Raw genomic sequence first — 24,405 nt, 5'->3', positions numbered from 1 at the left:
TTGCCTGAAAAGGCCTTGCAGCAAGGAGATGTCTGTTGCCAGTGGTCCCAGGTGCAAGGAAAAAGAGAAGGAGTGGCATTGTTCTCTAGCTTTTAACTTTGGTCAAAGCCCAACCTCTTAAGGTTGATGCAGCCAATGAAGGTGTTGTATTTCCGGGCGACAACACACCTCCTGTCAGGGCTTTTACGACCAAGAAAGATTAACAAGCTGAGTTCCTGAATAAGAACTATTAAAGATTCTTGTAATACTGATGTGTTGCACAGGTATGGACATAACATAAATTACCAAATAGGAATTGAAAGTTGGAGTCCGTAGATACCAAACATGTTACCCATGTGATCTCAGTTAACTATACATTACAGCTCTGGAATATTAATACCAAACTAGTTCAAAAGAGAAAATGAATACATTGAATAAAGCCCATGAAAGAAAAGTCATGAGATGGGAAACTTGGATACATGTTTATACATTTCCCAAGTGGTTATATAGAGAATACATAGGATTAAAGGAGTTTATTTGTCCTTCTCAGAAAGAATGAGTCACTAGTCTCTGCAAAATTCTTCCTGATCGTAAAAGGTCCAAGTATCTGTAACAGGACACCTAGTTCTGCCTGTAGTTTAGCTAGTTTGGGATGCTAGTTGCAGTTTTAGGGGGATGGGTTCACAGAGCTTTGACAGAGTGAGTTTATGGGTAATTCCTTAAATATAATGAAAGATTTTCTGTGCCTGATTGGTCCAGACGCTACATGGTAAAATGTTACAACAATGTTATTTTTTTGCATTGTAGGGAACACACACCCTAGGAAGTAAAATTAGTTCAAATGAAATATTTATATGGAATTATAAAGAGTTGTTTAGATTACGACCGAGCAACCGAGTCGTCCAGCGTTCATTTGCTTGAGCCGTAATAAGCTCTTGTCACGGATATGAATATCCAACAATCATGAAAACACTGATTAAAGCCCGGTAACTTTAGATCACAGTTTAAAACATTAAATTTTGGAAGCACATAATACAAGACACTTTCTTTTAAAAATCTACATAAGATTTTATTATAATACAAACTAATCTAACACAAACTAACACATATACACTGACACACACACATTCATTCAATCTAGTGCAGTAAGAAAGGAAATGAGAGAGAAAGAGTTTTAAGAGAGATATGATATGATGAATTCCTAGCAAAATTATGCTCTTCAGAAGATCTGACCTGAACGAACCATAAATCAGTAATTTAAATGCACCAGTTCAGTTTTAATCTGGAGGTACTTGCTTTAGTCGACTTTAAATGTGAATTTCCCTCGTTGATGTGTAGAGAAGGGTTTTCCAAGTCGATGATTTGTCGCAGGGTCTTCAAGGTCCGGGTGGTGTTCGGTAGAACCCAATCACGTTTGAGCTTGCTGAAAAATTGAAGGGAAGTCTCTTTGTCGCTGGAGTTAAAGTTGAAGCGGCAAAAGTCATTGGTCGAACTTTGCGGCCAAAACTTAGAACACAAGACTTTCAGCGGAAAAGAAAAATTAAGTTAAAGAAAAGTGAGTGAAGGTTAAATGGCTTGAATGAGCGGCTTGTCTGTTCTTCTTGTTACTCCATTGTTCTTGGTACTTTTTTTTACTTCTCTTGCAGTTTGGCTATTTACACTTAGTTGTTTGTCACACCTCAGAGAAGTTTTGGCCAATCAGATATTGTCCTGTTTCAAAAGGGCTTTTCTCTGCCCCCAATAAAACATAGGTGTTACATCCGTCTGTCTCTGCTTTAGCAGAGTGCCATTTTAACATCATTTCTATTAACTGGAATATGATACATTTTAAACAGATTTCATTCAAGCCATGATTTAAGAAAGATGAAAAGAAATAGATCAAGTCCAAATAAGGCATACTTTCAGTCATTCAGTCAAGAGTTAACACATTTACATGAATTGTGAGTGTTCTAAAGCATAACTTTTTATATATATGTTTGATAAGGCCATTAAAATTGTTGGAACAATTTTGATGCAGTTTTATTTGTAGAACAGTCTCTTTGGCTTTCCTGTGAAGTAAGGAAACAAAAGGGGTCTGCATCGTCTCTCTGTTTCTTTGCTCTGGTGATCAAAGGATCTATCTTCTTTGGGTGACCCTTTGGTATGTCACTTCTCCTGCTATCAGGAAGCATAGGGTGTCGTAAAAGCCATCAGCATTGGTTCTCTCTGTAGACGAGCCGGAGACGGAACCTTGATTCTGAATTAGAATTATGTTTTGAAAGAATCATCTGAAAGATTCATTTGTCTGGTTCGTCCACAGTTCCTACAGGATGAAAAATGAGTTTTGGACATTTATTTTTTATTACCCTGTAAGTAACTAGAAATGAGAATGTAAAGCAAATAACTTAAAAAAAATAAAAATAAGCGCGCAGCATGCCCCTGCACAATGTTCTCACCTCCCCCCCCTTTTTTTTAAATACTTCATTCAACAATATCTAGTGATGGACAATCAAAACACTGCTTCATGAAGCTTTACGAATTTTTTGTTTTGAATCAGTGGTTCGGAACGTGCATCAAATTGCCAAAGTCACGCCCCCCAGTGGTGAACCAATGAAATTTCAAAATGTTTCAAAACACTTATGATTTAACCAAGCCTTGTTTACTGAAATCATGTGACTTTGGCAGTCTGAAACACGATCTGAACCATTGATTTAAAACAAAAGATTTGTACAGCTTTGAAGCTTCATAAAGGTAGTGTTTTGAAATCACTGTAGGTATCAAGGACGAACCAGACAAATTAATCTTTCAGATGATTTTTTCAAACATAACTCCAGACTCCCAAATCAACACATAGGGCCCAAACTCAGACAAACTAATTCGCGTTTCATTTGAGTCTACCAACAACCCCCTGTTAAGGACTCTATTGCCATGCATGTTTTCCAGCTAAGGAGGGGTGTCAAACTTAAGCCATTTGTAGAATCCAAATGGTTGGAAAGACAATGCAACTGGAGCCACAAGAAGATAATGCAAGAGTCTTTGATCTCCACCGCAGGCCCGAGTGACCTGTGAGTGACACAGTTGAAATCCACAGGAATCCACACAGAGGCTGTTTTTACAAATTATGAATTATTCCAAAACAATTCTAAACGGACTTGTTATCAAACATAGAGCAACTTCATAAATTCTATATCATGTCTACACATTCTACATGTGACCAGTATGCTTAAAACACACACAATTCATGTAATTGTTATAACTAGTCTATTGAACAGTAAATTGAAGCCTCATCTGGTATGAATGTAAATCTCTATTTTCAATTCAAAGCTTGGCTTGGTGTAAAATGCATCATTCTTTTATAGGAATCATGTACAAACTGTATTCTCTGCCGAGAGTGGGAATTTAAGAGATCAGGAGACCCTTTCTTTTTTTTTCACATTTCCTTCCTTTCCCCTCTTGTTCTAAGTGAAGTTTTGCCACATAGTTTAATCAAAACTAGTCTTTTGATGCCTCAACTTTAAACTTCAGCCTCGAAGGAGACTCCATTCGTTTGCCAGCACATGGAACGTAATTGGCTTTTCCCCCACATCAATTCGAACCTGCAACAAAACGATTAATTCACTCGGTCGTAAACTAAGTGACTCTCTTTAAAATTCCCTTTAAATTAATTATTTAATTTAAGCTGATTGTCTTACATCACCCATCACTAGATGCTGAATAAAGTCATTATTTTGTTGTTGTTTTTTGGTGCACAAAATGTATTCTCGTTTCTTCATAATATTAAGGTCTGCAACTGTAAACATATTTTTCTGAAAGCTGTCGTCTCTAACAAAATCATGTCCGGTGCTTTGGCTTTGGATGCCCTTTGCCTTCACAGTAACCTGCAATGGAAGGCAAGAGAAAAAATAAATAAATACAAGCCTTATTATTTTTATTTATTTTATTATCGTATTGAACCGAACCGTGAATTTTGTGAACCGTTACGCCCCTACTATCTATATCTCTCTTACCTATCTGTCTACCCCTCTGAAGCAATGGTTGAAGCAATTTGAATGCTGAGAAACTTTACTCCAATCTAATGTAAGGTTCAGACTACACAATTTTAGCCAGATTTTGAAAATTTTGAAGCTTTTAAGCACAATTGTGTGTGTGTGTATATATATATATATATATATATATATACAATTGTGCTTAAAAGCTTCAAAATTTTCAATATATATATATATATATATATATATATATATACACAATATATATATATATACACAAAATCAAAATTTTCAAAATATATGTATACACAATTGTGCTTAAAAGCTTCAAAATTTTCTAAATATATATAGGAACATTGATGAAGTCTCTCTCAATGGGCCTGTTACTGCTAACCTAGTAAAACTTACACAGTAGAATTTCCCGGACAGGTCGTGACTTGATGCCAGTCTTCTGTCCTCTCCCACACCATAAGACCTGATCTGAACGAACCATCAATCATTAATTTAACCCTTCTAACACTTAGGCAGGTTATTAGACTTCACTGCACCAGCTAGAATCTGGAGGTGTACTTCCGTTTGTTATTTGTGTCTTTAGGGATTCCCTTTGTCGGCGTCTTTGGCTTGGAGAAGGAGTTTTTCTGTTGATTTGCTGAAGGTCTTTTCATGTCTGGATTGATATTGTGGGAAGTCAATCACATTCTGGTGTGCTGGCAGAGAAGTGAAGTCTCCCTCATGGCCGAAGTTTGAAGTTTTGAGGCGGCAAAGACTGTAGAGTAATTGATTAAACTTTGAAGCAAAAATAACTTTGTTTTTTTTCTTTTCCCTTGAGAGTCACGTGTTCTAAGTAAATTGATCCAAATAAGTAAACTGAAAATTTTCAAAAGCATCATTAAGCCCATTCTTCTGTATGGCTGTGAAATCTGGGGCCCCAAACTTAAATTAAATTATGAATCATGGGATAAAAACCCCACTGACATTTTCCACCAAGTTCTGCAAAAACATCCTGGGTCTTCACAGAAATGCCCCTAGTCTGAGTTGCCAGGCAGAACTGGGCAGATTCCCTCTCCTATCTGAAATCCAGAAGAGAGCAGCGAAGTTCTGGCTCCATCTGTCAAACTCACAGGCAGATGCCTACCATCACTGCGCTCTCACACACAGGGCAGGACACCCAGAGAATGGCCCCTTACACTGTTTAGTGGAAACACACCAACTAAATTCAATTAAAACTATCAAAAATGAAAGAAATAGGAAAACGAACCCAGGAAGAATACATCCATGATTGGCAGATCAAAGTAGCACAAATAAATAAATTGAAGTACTTCTACAGAATAAATCAAATGATCAAAATGAAAGACTATCGTCAGGGAAAGCTCCTGGCGAAGTATCGTTTGAGCGACCACAGCCTGTATAGAGACAGGCCGACACAAGCAGAGCTGGAGAGCCAGAGAGCTCAGACTCTGTTCACACTGCACTGATGGAGTCGTAGAAGATAAACTACACTTCCTCACACAGTGCAGCAATAACATTAGAGAAACTTATTTCACCCAGATTACTCAAATGTTACCCAAATTCCAGAAAGCAAGCCACATATACAAACATTGGACGATTGTTTAAAAACTGCCGATGATCAGGGCTGATTATAATCTGTCAATCAAAAGGGTGCGAAAAAACGTGCTCAGACTGCAACTCATACATACTGCTGTGTGTGAAGAAAATCTCTCGTCTAGGCATCTCTATTTTGAACAACTTGAAGGTGAGTAAATGATGAAAGAATTTTCATTTTTTGGGTGAAGTAACCATTAACATTACTGGACAAACAAAATCAAGGAACATGTATATAGCTTTCATGCCGTTAACACTTCTGATCAAACTAGGGAACATCATTGAGCATCAAAACACACAAAGGGCACTCATTGCTTTGTGTAAAACATCTATACTATGTGTTTCAGGACATCAGGTATCTGTAAGAAGAGAGAAGAACTGAGATTGATTACACAATTAATTTTAAAAATGTGGTACAATTATAATTCATTCTCTAATATATAAAGGAAAGCATGTCACTTCTTTTAAAATAAAACTGTTAGTTTTGGGAGCAATAGCAATGGTAACAAAGGATCTGATTTATTTTATAATGGGTCAAAGTTGCAATTGGGCAGCCGTCTATGGAGGGACAGAATGCTGTTAGATTTCATCATTAAGACCTTCATTTGTGTTCTAAAGATGAACGAAAGTCTTACGGGTTTGGATTGACATGAAGGTGAGTAATTAATTACAGAATTTTCATTTGGGTTGAACAAACCCTTGAAGTAATTAATTGACTGACCAACCTGTGAAATGGGTTGCATGATGTTTTTTATCGTTATGACAGTGACTCCACCCTTACTCTGAAACATTTGTATTCAAACTGTCCGAATACTGGTCAAGCATAGCAAGGAAACTTAAACTCCAGTGGGACAGTGGTGATGCGCATGAACTCAGTATTTATCTGTTAAAAGGAAAAAAGGCAAATTAAATCAAATTGGGTATTCAATAGGGGTTGACGAGACAGATCAAGAGATGAGATGCAAGATTGAGTTCATGAGAACGAGATGAGATTTTTACACAGTATTTTTAAGAAATCCTCAATGACGAAATATGACTTGAGAAATAGTCTGCATTTGAAATGTTTTAACTAATCATCTTTTAATGATTGCCATTCCAGTTCTACTTTGAGTATGAATTATCAGCAGTTGAGTTTATGCTTGCTTCTGAACACCCAACACTTCTGAGCTTAGTACGAAAGTTTAACATCTTATACTTGAGGCTTATTTTCCACCCATAGCAACCATTGTAGGAGCCTTGTTCTCGCATAAGGGTGTTTAATAATTAATGCTTCTGCCACTGCAGGTCTAGATCAGTTGATCAGACTGAGACGAGTTCCGTTTTCATGGTATACAGCATTAGCTTGCTGTAGAATTATTTCAGAGTCATAGGAGAAGCATAGAATTGGGAATACAAGTGGCCATGGAGTAGATCTTGATGTGGATTGCACTGACCCATCAGGAGAAGAAAGAAGAACTGTGTCGTCAGTTTCAAATGAAGAGACAGATGCAGAATCATCTGCCTGGCACAGCATTAAGTGAGTAGGATTTGATGCTGTGGTCTGGATCAAGTATTGTTTTTTTTGCTGGTGGTCTGGCTATTCCATGAATGGAGTTTCCAATTCATACTGCAGCCGGAGGGCGCTAAAGAAACAAAAACTCATCTAAAATTCATCTATAGAAGAAAAGAAAACAGGAACTAACTGCATGTCTTCTAGAGCTCCCTAACCATGACTTTTACATCCAGATAAACACTTTTCAAGACAATAAATACACGATTGAGACGATGAATGCATGTATTGACTGAATTTGTGTCTGAATAGCGCTATATATTGCCTCTGAATTTGCGTCTGAATAGCGCTGGCTCCGTGGGTGTGGCCGCATTAGCGGATAATGAGCTGAATCACGGACTTCTGACATGGCTCTCTTTTCATACAGATTACATAAACACAGAAGGTTTGTTTTCGATTTGATTTACATGATTTAAAACCTGACATCTTAACGTTTTTTTAGACATAAGTGTAATTTTTCTGTGATTAGTATTCACTAAGTTACAGTTCATTTTCTGAGAACTATCAGATTGGACTTCGTTCAGAGGGAGAGGAGAAATCACGCATCATGTTAGTTTTCTTTATTTTACAAAAAGCACAACATTTTGTTTTTACTCTGAGTGTATACAAATAAAAGAAGATATTCTATAGTTTCAATTGATATATTACTTATGTCTCTATGACAAAAAATGACGGAGTATTTTAAGTCTGTTTTGCTGCAATGTGAAAAAAAACCTGCAAAACGCGCCGGCGCGTTTTCAGACCTCAGAGAGTTAACTCAGACATGGCCCCCATGTTCAAAACCACAACAGGAAAACCTTTGTTCATTCAGTCAGACACAGGAGAATTTGCAGGCACGTTACTAGTTGTAAGCGTTGCAAGTCCTCCTGTGATACAAGTTAGATCAGCATGAAAATTATTCAAAGCAAAATAATTTTTAATCAACGAAATCAATTTCACATTAATTCTCTGTTGTTGTCTAAGCAACCTAATTATTTCCTTGGCTGTAGGGTTGATAGGATGTGTAGGATGTAGGATCTCTCAAATTCCTTGAAACAATGAATACACACCAAAAGGACATTTCAAAGCATTTGTCAGTTTACTTGCGGGAGTGTGATGCAAAACGACAGTCTCTGTTTCTGAGATTCTGTACCGGATCAGATTTGTTCATAGGCAAATTTATAAGGGTTGATTTCACAGACCTTAAAGGGTTTGAGAGAAGACCAGTTGCACATACCTGTGGATGCTTCCTGATGCTTTCAGTGCACTATGACAATTAACCAGATTTCAGATTAGAAATGAATAAAGTCCTAGAAAGCAATGTCTGGGTCATGGACATAATTTAGTGACGGAAATGATTTATGACCAGCACTCATGGTACCCGTTTTTCATGGCCTGAACATGGTAACATTTACATACACTTACATTTATCATACACATGCATGCTTAAAGTAAAAAGCACTTTAATTTGTTCACTTAATGCTGGGTATGTTTTTCTTGTTACAACTTAAATTACATTGCTTGTTATAATGTGTTAATAGGACCATCCTCATACATTTAATATAATGTACTATTTTCCCCTTTCCATTTTAACGGACATTTTTTATGCATAAAACATTCACTTTAATTTGTTCTGGTTATGTTGGACATCCACTTTATGTATTTCATTTTTTAATTTTTATGTATTTATTTATTTGGGGGAGTATGGTTAGACTTTTAATTGTGAAATATCCCCATTGTTTTGGTGCAACCTACATTAAACCATACAAATTGTTCATGTTGCCTGTAGTCAAATGGCTTTGAACTGTTCTTAAATTACCTTTGTGCATTTTGCATCATTGTGAACCTGTTGTGCATGCTATAGGTTAAACGGTTTTGAAATGTTTGTCTTGGGGAAGAGTTCTCTCTCTCTTCTAGGTAAGCACATGACTGGGGCAGGTCGGGGGCAGGTCGAGGCCACCTGGCGACCAGGAGCTACAGAGAATCAGTCAGGAGCAAGAGAGAGGGAAAGAACTGGGTGGGGGCTTTTAAGGTCTGGAAGAAGTTGCACCTCTTAGGGTTGACTTGACCAATGAGAAAGGTAGAATTTCCAGGTGGGAAATTCCTCTGTGGATTTTTTTAAGGCTCATTGTGTCTGTAGCAGGGTGTTTGTCTATGTATTTGGCTGGGTTAGTGAAGAACAAACTATTAAAGATTCTTGTCATTCTAATATGTTGCATAGATATCAACATCATATACACAAGCATTTAAATCTTCAAAATACAAACTCATAAACCCCAAACCTGATATAGGTTTTAAGGGCTATGGGTTTTTCTTAAAGCCTCTGCTTTTCCAGATGGCTGGGAGGGCAGTAAACCACCTTATCAGTTGGTATCCATGGTTACTGAGGCCCTTGCCCAAGTTGGTCCTTTTAAAGATTATTTGTTAAATACGACAAATAATTGTGTCTGATTTATCTGTCGTTACAGTTGACATCATTTTTAGTCTTTAGTTCACCACACACAAAGTACCACCTCAGTCAGCACTTAAAAATTAGTCTTAGACTTTACTGAAATTTGTTTTCATCTTCTTTATAAAAGTCTCTTACTCTTAGAAAAGTCCTACTTTTTACTAAGAATTCTCTGACACAGTCAAAGCTTAAGACTGTTCTTAAGAGGCACAGGTCTTTTTGATATGGGATGCTTTTCTCACACTGAAGACATGGGAACTCTCTGGTGTGAGTTATTACATGATTCTCATAGTTTTCCTGTCTGTGAAACTATTTCCTGGTAGTGTCAAGTATTTGAGTAAATGTAATTAGTTACTGTACTTAAGTATCTTCTTGGCTACTTTGTATCAAAGATATTAGCAACTTTTACTCTCTACTTGTCTACATTTTTGAACAAGTAATTGTACTTTTTACTCAAATACATTTTCTGCAGCAGTTCCTGCTATAAAGATGGCATTGAAGGTATATTATCTTGTATGTTTGCCTTTACCCACCCAAACTTGTCAACAAGGCTACTTTACATGAATGCGAGTACATTAGCAGGTAGTTGTGAATCAAAGGTGATTGATTTAAGAGATAAGGCAGATAAGGTATCTGAACTTTAATTCAAGAATTGTTTTCAGGTACTCTTTACAGCTTTGCTATTTCCACAGTGACGACTTCTAAAAGAGTTCTCTTTCGAGTGAATCCTCGTGTGGCTCTTAAGGTTAAATTTAAATCTGAAACTCTTACCACACTTATCACAAATGAATGGCTTCTCTTCAGTATGAATTTTCATGTGGTTATAAAGGGTTATTTTATGCCTGAAACTCTTTCTACACTGATCACATATAAAAGGCTTCTCTCCAGTGTGAATATTCATGTGTTCCCTAAGGCTTAGTTCCCGTGCGAAGCTTTTCTCCAGTGTGAGTTCTCATGTGGGCTCTAAGGTTTACTTTTACAGTGAAACTCTTTCCACATTGTCGGCAGGTATATGGCTTTTCTCCAGTGTGAATTCTCATGTGGGTTTCAAGTTTATATTTTCGATTGAAACTCTTTCCACACTGTTGGCAGGAGAATGGGCTCTCTCCAGTGTGAATTCTCATGTGGACTGTAAGACTTCCTTTTAGATTGAAACTCTTTCCACACTCTTGACAGGTGTAATGCTTTTTTTCAGTGTGAATTCTCATGTGGATTTCAAGTTTTCCTTTTTCTTTGTAACTCGTTCCACACTGTTGGCAGGTGTAAGGCTTTTCTCCAGCGTGCATTCTCATGTGGGCTGTAAGACTTCCTTTTCTACTGAAACTCTGTCCACACTGTTGACAGGTGTAAGGCTTTTCTCCAGTGTGAATTCTCATATGGATTCCAAGTTTTCCTTTTTCTTTGTAACTCTTTCCACACTGTTGGCAGGCGAATGGGCTCTCTCCAGTGTGAATTCTCATGTGGACTATAAGGCTTCCTTTTACAGAGAAACTCTTTCCACACTGTTGGCAGGTGTGAGGCTTTTCTCCAGTGTGAATTCTCATGTGGACTTTAAGGTTTCCTTTTTGACTGAAACTCTGTCCACACTGTTGGCAAGTGAAAGGTTTCTCTAAAGTGTGAACTCTCATGTGGTCTTTAAGGTGTCCTTTTTGACTGAAACTCTGTCCACATTGTTGGCAGGTGAAAGGTTTCTCTAAAGTGTGAATTCTCATGTGGACTATAAGGTATGCTTTTTGACTGAAACTCTTTCCACATTGTTGACAGGTGTAAGGCTTTTCTCCAGTATGTATCCTCATGTGGACTTTAAGGTAGTCTTCACGTGTGAAACTCTTTCCACACTGTTGGCAAGTGAAGGGGCTCTCTCTAGTGTGAACTCTCAAGTGGACTTGAAGGTTTCTATGTTGATCAAAACTCTTTCCACACTGTTGGCAGGTGAAATAACTTTTACTTTTTGTCTTTTGAGCTCTTTTACATAAAGAAGAAGCCTGTGTTGCCTGTGTTGATCTTTTCCCAGTCAAGAAATCATTATGTTTATCATAATGTTTTTTCTCTTCTTCCCTTTCATTATGTTCATGACTCGCCTCTTTCAGTGCCATTAGGTCTAGGGCAAAACAGACATAAAACAATTTAGACATTTAAATCTTCAAAACCAACAACATGTATGATCTATACCAGGGGTGTCTAACCCTGCTCCTGGAGAGCTACAATCCTACAAATTTGAGCTCCAACCCCAATCAAGCACTCCTGAACCAGATAATCAGGGTGTTCAGGGTTGCTTGATAATTACAGACAGGAGTGTAGGAGCAGGGTTGAAACTGAAGTCTGCAGGACGGAAGCTCTCCAGGAGCAGGGTTGGACACCCCTGATCTATACCCCCTATGGATCAGGGATGGGCAGCTTTGGTCCTGGAGGACCACCGTCTTGCAGAGACTTGGGGTTAAATTTTGAGGTTGGCTTAAATTTTGCATGTGTGTTTGATTGGGGATGGAGCTAAGCTCTTCAGAATAGAGTCCCTCCAGGACCTGAGTTGGCCATCCCGTCTAAAGATCTTATACTCAATACACCAGTGGTTTTCAAACCTGGTCCAAAGGGACCCATGACTGTACATTCTGTATCTCTACTGTATTTTTCACATCTGGTTAAGATCATGAGTTTGTTAAAAGATTGTTAAAACTGATGGAGAAATTTGCAGCTTTAATCACAAACTACTATTCCTGTTCATCAATAAGGCGACAACCGGACCCATTATAAACCTAAATATAGTTTAATTAATTGAAAATGTACTGTTCTATTAGTTATAGAAGATATTTGTTGTTGTAATTATGACAGACAAGCACACACATACAGGTGCTGGTCATATAATTAGAATATCATCAAAAAATTCAATTGTAAATTATTTTTAAAAATGACATTTTCATATATTCTACATTCCCTACATGTATAGTAAAACATTTAAAAAGTTTTTTTTTTTTTTTTTTTTAATTTTGATGATTAAAGCGTACAGCTCATGAAAGTCCAAAATCCAGTATCTCAAAATATTAGAATATTTCCTAAGATCAATCAAAAAATGGATTTGCAAAACAGAAAAGTTCAAGTTCTTTAAAGTATATTCATTTGTGCACTCAATACTTGGTCGGCAGCACATATTACCACAAATGACTTGCTTCTAGCACAAATTACAGCATCAGTGAAGTGTGGCATGGAAGTGATCAGCCTGTGGCACTCCTGAGGCACTACTGAGCCTTCAGATCATCTGTATATTGTTGGATCGACTGTTTCTCATCTCCCTCTTGAAAATATCCCATGGATTCAGGTCAGGCATGTTGGCTGGCCAATAAAACACAGTAATATCATGGTCAGCAAACCACTTGGAAGTGGTTTTTACACTGTGGGCAGGTGCTAAAGTCCTGCTGGAAAAGGAAATCAACATCTCCATAAAGCTTGTCAGCAGCTGGAAGAATAAAGTGCTCCAAAATCTCTTGGAAGATGGCTGCATTGACTTTACACTTGATAAAACACAATGGACCAACACCAGCAGACGTCACGGCCCCCCCAAATCATTACTGACTTCAGAAACTTCACGCTAGACTTCAAGCAGCTTGGATTCTGTGCTTCTCCAGTCTTCCTTCAGACTCTGGGACCATGATTTCAACATGAAACGCAAAATTTACTTTTATCTGAAAAGAGGACTTTCGACCACTGTTCACTGTCCATTTCTTTTTCTCCTTAGCCCAGGTAAGATGCTTCTGACATTGTTTCTGTTTCAGAAGTGGCTTGGTAGTCCTTTTCCTGAAGATGTCTGAGTGTGGTGACTCTTGATGCGCTGACTCCAGCTTCATTCTACTCATTGTGAAGCTCTCCCAAGTGTTTGAATCGGCTTTACTTGACAGCATTCTCAAGCTTGCGGTCATCCCTGTTGCTTGTGCACCTTTGCTTACCCAATTTCTTCCTTCCAGTCAACTTTGCATTTAATATGCTTTGATACATCACTCTGTAAACAGCCACCGCATTTAGTAATGACCTTCTGTGACTTACTCTCTTTGTGGAGGGTGTCAATGATTGTCTCCTGGACCATTGGCAAGTCAGCAGTCTTCCCCATAAGTGTGGTTTCAAAGAAAAAAAGATACCCGGAATTTATACTGTAGGGATGGTCATTTAATGAAACTCAAATGCAAATATTCTAATATTTTGACATACTGGATTTTGGACTTTCATTAGCTGTACGCTCTAATCAAAAAAAAAAAACAAAACAAAAAAAACTTTTGAAATGTTTTACTTTACATGTAGGGAATCTAGAATATATGAAAGTTTCATTTTTTAAAATAATTTACAAAAAAAAAAAAAAAAAAAATTAACTTGCATGATATTCTAATTATATGACCAGCACCTGTAAGTAGTAACCATTCTGTACTCAGGGTTAGCAATCTCACTACATCCGTACTGAGCCTAATCCTAATCCAGGGGTAGGCAAATTCGGTCCTAGAGAGCCGCTGTCCTGCAGAGTTTAGCTCCAACATTAAACACACCTGAACAAGCTAATCAAGCTCTTCAGGATTACTAAGGCTATAGGCTGCTGAAGGTTTTTTTTCAGGGTTGGAGCTAAACTCTGCAGGACAGCGGCTCTCTAGGACCGAACTTGCCTACCCCTGGATTCATTCCAACCATGCCTCTTCAAGCGGTCCAGGGAACAGTACTGAGCAATCACACAAATCAGACATAGGGGGTCAAAAGTGCACGGCCAGTTTTCGATCACCTAGTGCAAGTACACCCTTAATTTCTTATTTTAAGACACGTTTTGAGATTTTCTGTCATTTATGACATCACGCTTTAGTAGGCTGTAGTATTTTTCTTGACATATTTCATGTTTAGCTATTCATACAAAATCTTCATCACTGGTTGGCAACTTTAAAAAAATAATAATAATAATGCTTATGAGATGTGGCATCCTAGTTTTCCTGATCTGCTGTGTACTTTGTGATCAACAAAAACAGAAAAATGAATACTTTTGACGGCATTGATGAACCTGTGGTGGTTTCTGCGGTGGGGAAGAAACACAAGACATTGAAATGTAATCATTTACGTGAGGAGATTAAGAAGATGCGGCACTCGAGTCAGGAGGAACAACAATGCCGGCTGTCGCGGTCCACAAAACTGAATCATGAACAGTTTTTAAAAGCCATTTTTAATACCAATGTTCTCAGCAAATGTGTTTATTTTAACTGTGCGGTGACACCAGATACTCTTTAATCTGTAATGACAAATAAATAATCATTTGAATTCATTTTGGGAGCGACGACTGAATGTATTTTTAGTAAAATGCCGTCTCGGTTACGTATGTAACCCTCGTTCCCTGAAGGAGGGAAGGGAGACGTACGTCAGTAGTGACCGACGAATTGGGATATCGCCGAGAGAGTCCACCAAATACCCACTAAGTAAACTAGACTACACTGGGGAAGCGAACCCGTGAGGGACGCTGCGGAGGCCACTACCTACCCAACGGGGGAGGAATTCACGTGGAGAATACACATATGGACTAGTCCGAAGGGTAGTACGCATATGGAATCCCTGGGATGGCTCCACCTGGGTAGGGGGAGACACATCTGACAGGTGACAGCAGAGCAGGCTCTGCTAAGGGAAAGACACGGACTCGCCCGTAGGGAGTTTTAAACCGTGGATGATTACACATGGGACCGCTCACGTAGAGGAGTCACGACATATGGACCCCAGCCAACAGACAGCGTCAGCGACGGATGTAGGCCTGGCATCAGACACTCCGCAATGTCCGAGCCGAAGGGGGAGGCGGAGGAACTCGACAAGGTTCGCCAAGCGGGGAACACGACTGGAGCAAAAATATGCACGCATCCGGCCCAGGGGGCGGGAATGGCATTGCAAGCCGACACTTAGAGTGGGTTCAACGCGTCTACTGGCTAGTGGAAGCGAGTACACGGGAAGATACCGGCTCTACACGTAAGCTATAGAACCTAGCGAACGTGTTGGGTGTCGCCCAGTCCGCAGCTCTACAGATATCTGTCAGCGAGGCGCCGTGAGCCAACGCCCAGGAAGAGGCCACCCCTCTGGTGGAGTGGGCCCTTAACCCAAGCGGGCAAGGCACGCCTTGGGATTCATACGCCAAGGCGATGGCATCCACTATCCAGTGAGCCATCCTCTGCTTGGAGACAGCCTTTCCCTTCTGCTGGCCTCCGTAACAGACGAAGAGCTGGTCTGAGGTCCTAAAGCTTCGCGTTCTGTCTACGTACACACGCAGAGCGCAGACGGGACAGAGCAAAGCTAGGGCTGGGTCTGCCTCCTCCGAAGGCAGCGCTTGCAGGTTCACTATCTGATCCCTGAAGGGAGTGGTAGGAACCTTGGGCACATATCCGGGCCGGGGTCTCAGTATGACGTGAGTCACCGGGCCCAAACTCTAGGCACGATTCGTCGACCGAAAATGCGTGCAGATCCCCTACCCTCTTCAGAGAAGCCAATCCAACCAGGAGGATGGTCTTGAGAGACAGTGCTTTTAACTCGACTGATTGCAAAGGTTCGAAGGCCTGACCCCGGAGAGATGTAAGAACCAGGGTCAGGTCCCAAGAGGGTATGGAGGAAGGGCGAGGAGGATTTAGTCTCCTCGCCCCCCTCAGGAACCTGACGATCAGATCGTGTTTCCCCAGGGACTTACCCTCAACCGCGTGGTGATGTGCAGCGATAGCGGCAACATACACCTTCAGGGTGGAGGGAGACAGCCTTCGCTCCAACCCTTCTTGCAGGAAGGAAAGCACGGATCTGACTGAACATAATCGGGGGTCCTCTCGGCGAGAGGCGCACCATTCGACGAACAGGTTCCACTTCAGCGCATAGAGGCTCCTAGTGGAAGGAGCTCTAGCGGATGATGGCGTCTACGACCGCTTGCGGGAGATCACTCAGAACCTCCGCATCCCGTCCAGGGACCACACGTGGAGGTTCCACAGATCGGGACGCGGGTGCCATAGGGTGCCCCGTCTCTGAGTCAGGAGGTCCTTCCTCAGAGGAATCGGCCAGGGAGGGGCTGTCGCGAGATCCTCTGCCCGGGGGAGAGTTTGCTCTTGTCCCAGTTGACCCGAAGCCCCAACCGGCTGAGGTGAGCTAAAACCATATCCCTGTGTTCGCACAACTGAGCTCGCGAGCTGGCCAGGATCAACCAGTCGTCGAGGTAGTTGAGAATACGAACGCCTTGTTCCTTAAGGGGAACAATGGCCGCCTCCGCAACCTTCGTGAAGACGCGGGGCGACAGGGCCAGCCCGAAGGGTAGGACTTTGTACTGATATGCTCGACCCTCGAATGCAAACCGTAGGAAGGGTCTGTGGCGAGGCAGAATCGAAACATGAAGGTACGCGTCCTTCAGGTCGATCGCTGCAAACCAATCCTGGGGACGGATGCATTCGAAAGTGCGTTTCTGCGTGAGCATCTTGAACGGCAACTTGTGAAGGTACCGGTTCAAAACGCGCAGATCCAGGATTGGCCGTAGCCCACCGCCCTTCTTTGGTACAATGAAGTAGGGGCTGTAGAACCCCGACTTCATCTCGCCTGGAGGGACCGGCTCGATTGCATCCTTCGCCAGGAGGACAGCAATCTCCGCCCGGAGAACAGGTGCGTTGTCCAATGACACCTGAGTGTAGTGGACACCCCTGAAAACCAGGGGACGCCGAGCGAACTGAATCGCATAGCCGAGTCTGATGGTGCGAATGAGCCAGCTGGACGGGCTGGGGAGCGCCTTCCACGCTTCCAGACACCGAGTCAGCGGGACTAAAGGCACCACAGATGCACCGGGGGTGGGGCAGCGAGGCAGAGTACGGGGACCCGACTCGGACGGCATGGGAGCGGCCCGGAGTGTGGTCGGACTCTGCGAGGCAGCAGTGCGTATGGGAGACGGCGCACGGGGCGCGGTCTGCATCATCACACTGCCACCTGCTGGCGAAGTAAGAGGGCTGCGAGTGGCAAGGCCTTTGTGGGGCGTCGCACACTGACAGGCACGCCCTCTTGAGACCTGGAGGTTGGGGAAACTGCTCTTTTTGTGAAAAAGTGGGTAACGCTGGTCTCCGGAGAGCCAGCGGCGGTGGACAAACAACATTCACAATTTCCCCCCGGCCCTCCTCCGGGGGTGGAAGAGATGATGGAATTCTCTTCCGAAGAGCAGGATCCTTCCCCTCCAGGTTGCCCGTCTCAGGATCGTGACTTCCTCGACCGCTTACCACCTGGCTTGGCTGAGACGGGCTGGGCACCGCGACCGGCACTCTGCTGTTTGGCGGGTGTAGGCTGCTGCTTCTCCGACTTAGCAGAGGCGGAGGACGGCGCAGGCGGGCGCCCTCGCGACGAGCGGGCTGGGGCTGAGCCGCCGGCGGCAGGGTGGAGGCAGCAGAGGACCGCCGGGGCATGACATGTTTAATAGCCTCAGCCTGCTTCTGTGCGGCGGAGAACTGTTGGGCGAAGCTCTCCACCGCGTCGCCGATGGACGCAGCTGCATCGCAACGGACCGCTCGACTGGGGGAATCCGATCGTATCCCCTAGCCTCTCCACCATCCAGGGAGGTGAAGGCGGACGAGGGACCAGTTCTGGCACGAGCGCTATACGGCGTTTGCCAGAATCTAGTCACCTCATCGTGCACCTCCGGGAAGAATGGCATCGGGGCGGGGCGCTGGGGTTGACCAGCGCGACGGGCCCCGAGATACCAATCATCGAGCCGAGAGGGCCCGGTACAGGGTGGAGGATTTCACACAAGCCCGACACTCTCGGCCGCCCGGGAAAGCACAGCCATCAACTCAGGATCGGGCTCGGGCGGCGCTACCGTCCCGGAGGGGCGGCAACGGAGCCGAGTCTTCATCTCCCGAGGATTCGGGCTCACCTTCCGATGCGGAGATCGACATCTGATCCGCAGCAGGCGCACCAAAGGTAACGGCTGGACAGTCCCTAGAGGGCCCGGGGAAACCGATGGCAGCACGACGGGTTGCAGTGCTGCTGAGGCGGCAGAGGCCCGAGGAGCGGTGCTCGGCGGGGAAGCCCTGACGGTAATCCTCAGGTCACCCTGCCTACACACCGTCGAACCGTCATTCCGACCGGGGCATAGGGGAGGGGACCCCCGCTACCTGAGACTTCAGGAACGAGAGTCTAGACCTCAGCACTGTGATAGTCATGTTCCCGCAATGAGAACATGAGCCATCCACAAACGCTGCTTCAGCGTTCTGAACGCCCAAGCACGTGATGCAGCGATTGTGCCCATCAGCAGGGACCAGGGAACGACCGCACCCAGTAGCGCACAGACGAAATGACGCTTTAAATGGGACAGTGTTGCTGTGAAAACAGCAGTTTTAGAGCTCACGCTCAGGCTCCTGAAGAAAGCTCGCGACCTCGCTGCTGTGCTGTGACGCCCACAGAAAGTGCTGTACCACTTCAAAGGCTTGAAAACACTCTTTAGACAAATTCAGTCTTGAAAAGCTGAAGAGACCAACCGGTTGGCTCCGAAGCTAAAGACAGAGTGCGATTGCATCTGCTTCCTATTTATATACACCTGTCGGAGGCGGTGCGCATTATGCAAATATCGCATGCCAATTCCATTGGCTTGTTTTAGTTCACTCGAAGCTGATAGGGCTCTCTAGTGATATCCCAATTGGTCTGTCACTACGGATGTACATCGAACGTGACCGACTGAAAGGGAACTGTATATAAGATTAGCATTGATAAAGTTCAGACACTGTCATTTATGTGAATCAACTTATATTATGTGAATCAACTTATATTTCAATTATATTGATTGAAAAAAAAAAAAAACGTGTCATGGATTTATTGCATTTTGGGGGGAAAATAATCAGTTTTTATAAAAAACCTTTCAAAATGAGGATTTTAATTTTTTATGTTTTTATAACCAAAAGATGCTATGTGAAAGTTGGAAATAGAAAATGGTGGTTTTCACCTTGCCACTTTCTTGGTAAAGAAAACACCTTTTTACTCAAATTACTAGGGTTGTTCCGATTCCGATACTAGTATCGGAAATACCACCGATACCACAAAAATTTCTGGCATCGGTATCGGCGAGTATTTAAACTCACGTACCGATCCGATACCATTTTCTTAAACAATACTTAGTTGTGCCCGCTATCTTTGCTTAACGCAGCAAATCGGAAATCAATTCTTCTTCGCGGCTCAGAATGCAAACACAGGAAGTTGTGCTGTGTTGCCACAAGCAACCACTGTTTAGAGCAGCGGAGAAGTGAAAACGCGCTAGCAGTATGTCTGCTGTTTGGCAGTATTTCAGACCAGTAAAACGGCGACATGTCTCATATGCAATGCTGCAATTTCGAATGGCACAAGTATTGGCAACTTTAACACAAATAACTTAATAAAGCATTTGAAGACGCGTCACCCCGCGCAACACGATGGTTACATAAAGGCTAATGCTGCGTTCACACCAGACGCGAATGAAGCGATAAGCGCGAGTGATTTACATGTTAAGTCAATGCAAAGACGCGAATTGACTCCCTGCGGCGCGATTCGCGCGAATGACGCGGTGCGAATTGAGCGATTCGGGCGTTTGACGCGCTTAAGATGGAGAAGGATGAGGCGTGCCAGCTTCATTCAAACAAAGAGAAAAGTTTTCAAAAGACAAATAAAGATAACCGACAAAATTGTCGGGTTTATTGTTCTGGATGACCAGCTGCGGTCAGTCGTCGAAAACGTGAGATTTTTATTTAACAAAATTGTTTCTGGACTTCAAGTTTTAAAGAGATTATTTTCTTATATAGCCTAATTATATTCCTAGATTTATTTGTTGCACTGTTTTTATAGTTATATTGTAAAACTAATATACCTTTTTCAGTTTACAGTGTTAGATTTGTGGCTGCATTTGAAGTTCTTTTTCACTTAAAATAAATAAATAATATAACTGACAAATGTATGTCAGATAATAAAAATACTCTAGTTCACTGTATGTTTTTGTTCTTGTTTTATTAAGGGAAAAGTCTGAAGCACACCATAAATAATTCTATCAATTCATACAGGGCTAGTAGTATATATACAGGTCCTTCTCAAAAAATTAGCATATTGTGATAAAGTTCATTATTTTCCATAATGTAATGATAAAAATTAAACTTTCATATATTTTAGATTCATTGCACACCAACTGAAATATTTCAGGTCTTTTATCTCAAAAAATTAGCATATCATGAAAAGGTTCTCTAAACGAGCTATTAACCTAATCATCTGAATCAACTTATTAACTCTAAACACCTGCAAAAGATTCCTGAGGCTTTTAAAAACTCCCAGCCTGGTTCATTACTCGAAACCGCAATCATGGGTAAAACTGCCGACCAGAAGGCCATCATTGACACCCTCAAGCGAGAGGGTAAGACACAGAAAGAAATTTCTGAACGAATAGGCTGTTCCCAGAGTGCTGTATCAAGGCACCTCAGTGGGAACTCTGTGGGAAGGAAAAAGTGTGGCAAAAAACGCTGCACAACGAGAAGAGGTGACCGGACCCTGAGGAAGATTGTGGAGAAGGACCGATTCCAGACCTTGGGGGACCTGCGGAAGCAGTGGACTGAGTCAGACAGGTGGACAGGTGCCGCATTCCCCAGGTCAAGCCACTTTTGAACCAGAAACAGCGGCAGAAGCGCCTGACCTGGGCTACAGAGAAGCAGCACTGGACTGTTGCTCAGTGGTCCAAAGTACTTTTTTCGGATGAAAGCAAATTTTGCATGTCATTCGGAAATCAAGGTGCCAGAGTCTGGAGGAAGACTGGGGAGAAGGAAATGCCAAAATGCCTGAAGTCCAGTGTCAAGTACCCACAGTCAGTGATGGTCTGGGGTGCCATGTCAGCTGCTGGTGTTGGTCCACTGTGTTTTATCAAGGGCAGGGTCAATGCAGCTAGCTATCAGGAGATTTTGGAGCACTTCATGCTTCCATCTGCTGAAAAGCTTTATGGAGATGAAGATTTCGTTTTTTCAGCACGACCTGGCACCTGCTCACAGTGCCAAAACCACTGGTAAATGGTTTACTGACCATGGTATTACTGTGCTCAATTGGCCTGCCAACTCTCCTGACCTGAACCCCATAGAGAATCTGTGGGATATTGTGAAGAGAAAGTTGAGAGACGCAAGACCCAACACTCTGGATGAGCTTAAGGCCGCTATCGAAGCATCCTGGGCCTCCATAACACCTCAGCAGTGCCACAGGCTGATTGCCTCCATGCCACGCCGCATTGAAGCAGTCATTTCTGCAAAAGGATTCCCGACCAAGTATTGAGTGCATAACTGAACATAATTATTTGAAGGTTGACTTTTTTGTATTAAAAAGACTTTTCTTTTATTGGTTGGATGAAATATGCTAATTTTTTGAGATGGAATTTTGGGTTTTCATGAGCTGTATGCCAAAATCATCAGTATTAAAACAATAAAAGACCTGAAATATTTCAGTTGGTGTGCAATGAATCTAAAATATATGAAAGATTAATTTTTATCATTACATTATGGAAAATAATGAACTTTATCACAATATGCCAATTTTTTGAGAAGGATCTGTATATATACAGATACCCAGGTATCGGATCGGTACTCGGTATCGGAATCGGTATCGCGAATGGAAAAGGGGTATCGGAACATCTCTACAAATTATCAAAATGGAGTAATTGCATTTTGGAACCAAACTCTTCATTTAGTAGTAAGGAAATTTCATGAATGGACTTCTTGCACAGGTGGCAACCAATCATGGTACCACGCTTGAATTCACTGAGCTCCTGAGAGTGACCCATTCTTTCACAAATGTTTGTAGAAGCAGTCTGCATGCCTAGGTGCTTGATTTTATACACCTGTGGCCATGGAAGTGATTGAAACACCTGAATTCAATGTTTTGAAGGGTGTTCCAATACTTTTGGCAATATAGTGTGTCAAGCTTGGTAAAAATATCTCATTGAGTAAGTTTACATGGACAACAATATTCCGATATTAACACGATTAAGATAATGCTCTACCATGTAAAAAAAAACTACCATGTAAACAGCTATTTTTGATTACCTTAATCTGACTAAAGTCATACTCAAAGTAAACACAAATCGAATTAAGACAGGTGGAATATTCCTACTTTAGTCGCATTATGAACATGTACACACCTTAAATGACACTATCAACGTCATGTGGGAGTTTTTTCGCCGCACTTTGCTACAGGACACATAATACACACACGGCAGTGGTCAACCGTTTGACGGCAAACAAGAGAGCAAGATTCAAGCAAGAAGCCACAAATCAAATTCCTCTCACCTCATCTCTCATCTAGTACCTCTGAGTTTGTCGAGGTGGCATGAATGAAAGTTGCCAAATTAAAGTGCATAGGAGGCCTGTTGCTGGAGAATTTGTATCTGCCGTTGTCTATTTACAGAGCCCCACACATGAGAGGGAAAATAAATAGTAGGCTAAATCGTGCGGACGATTTACTAATTCATTCCCTCCATTTACTAAATTGTGCACATGGTTCACTAATTTGTTCCCTCGATTTATAAATCATGCACATGATCAAGTGAACGAATTAGTAAATCATGCGCACAATTTATTTATTTTTTCTTGCATTCATATGCGGGGCTCCGTATCCATTTTCGTAAAATTAAAAATGAAACACCCAAAACTGTATGGTACCATAACGAAGACGAACGGTGCAGTGATATGTGAAATTATGTAGACAACATCGGACGACATGCCATGTACCATTAATCGATCTATGTTCTATAACATGTAGAACGGGATATGAAAGGAATATTCTAAAAGCAACTCATGTAAACACCTTAATCATAATATTGTCTTAATCAGAATAATGTCAATAATTGCATTCGTCTGGAAGAAGAATGTCATATACACCTAAGAAGGCTTGAGGATGAGTTAATCATAGGATCATTTTCATTTTTGGGTGGACTATTAATGTTCAATTACTGCTATGTATGTTAAAATGATAGTACAGCACTTTTGAGCATGAACAGAAAACCTTATTTACTTTTCCATTGTTCTCTATTCAGAAGTAGATATTGGGTTTAATGTCGCACAAAATATTCTCTATTTCTGTAGAGCTGAACATTTTAATAATGATCAAATGACTAAGTTCAGCTGTGAGAATAAAACCAACCTGTTTGTTCCTCAATATCTTCATGTTTCACACTGAATGTTTCTTCAATCTTCATGTCTTCGGTCTCATCTTTAATAAACTCCATCTTTATGTCTTCAGTCTGCTCCTCTTTAATAAACTCCATCTTTAAGAAGAGAATTAATAGAGTTAATAGACAAAAACACTGAAAACTAACACTATAATAAACACTTTATATGTAGGCATTTATGATCTACACTTGGTATGTAGTGAGTTATAGATTATATTTAAATGATTACACTGATGAAAACATGATTAGTTAGTTTGTTAGTGATTTTTCATGTTCACTGTTTGAGCAGCACGAGTCGTGATTCACTGAATCATTTCTCAAAGTGTTTGATTCAATTGACTCGGAGTTGAAAAGTTCAGTTTCTCCATCATTACTCTCCAGAGACTGAACTCGTGTTCATGATAAACTGATTTATGACTTATATAGAGAGAAATGAGATGCAGGTTTACTGTTTCTCATCAGTGGATGAGTTTTACTCACAAATATCCTTCATTACAGTTAGATAAATAAATACATTAAATAGTAAATTAACTCATTTCACATCGCTTGTTAAAAAACAAATATATAATTCACTGAACTGTTTCTATCGATTAAAACAGCTTAAATTCTTAAAACAAACCTTTATTCAGCAGAATCACAGCAGATGCAGGAGTTCGGCGCAGTCTTATGACGTCATGTCGTCACTCCAAAATAAAAGTCCTGTTCACACACAGCATTGTCTACA

The 24,405-nt window shown here is 41.5% G+C and overlaps 1 protein-coding gene across 1 annotated transcript; it reads right to left on the bottom strand.

The window, feature by feature from the left end:
* Nucleotides 1-10,297: 10,297 nt before the first annotated feature.
* On the bottom strand, nt 10,298-23,882 carry LOC125280294 (gastrula zinc finger protein XlCGF57.1-like). The gene is made up of 2 exons (XM_048210741.1): nt 23,654-23,882; nt 10,298-11,624 (listed from the first exon to the last, which is right to left on the bottom strand). The coding sequence occupies exons 1-2, from the start codon at nt 23,775-23,777 to the stop codon at nt 10,432-10,434; spliced, it is 1,317 nt and encodes a 438-aa protein (XP_048066698.1). The 5' UTR covers nt 23,778-23,882; the 3' UTR covers nt 10,298-10,431.
* Nucleotides 23,883-24,405: the final 523 nt, after the last annotated feature.

Source organism: Megalobrama amblycephala, linkage group LG1 (genome assembly GCF_018812025.1).
Source record: "Megalobrama amblycephala isolate DHTTF-2021 linkage group LG1, ASM1881202v1, whole genome shotgun sequence".
In the NCBI taxonomy this organism is placed as follows: Eukaryota; Metazoa; Chordata; class Actinopteri; order Cypriniformes; family Xenocyprididae; genus Megalobrama; species Megalobrama amblycephala.
Note: the sequence above shows the minus strand (reverse complement) of the source record. Positions and strands in the feature narration are given on the sequence as shown.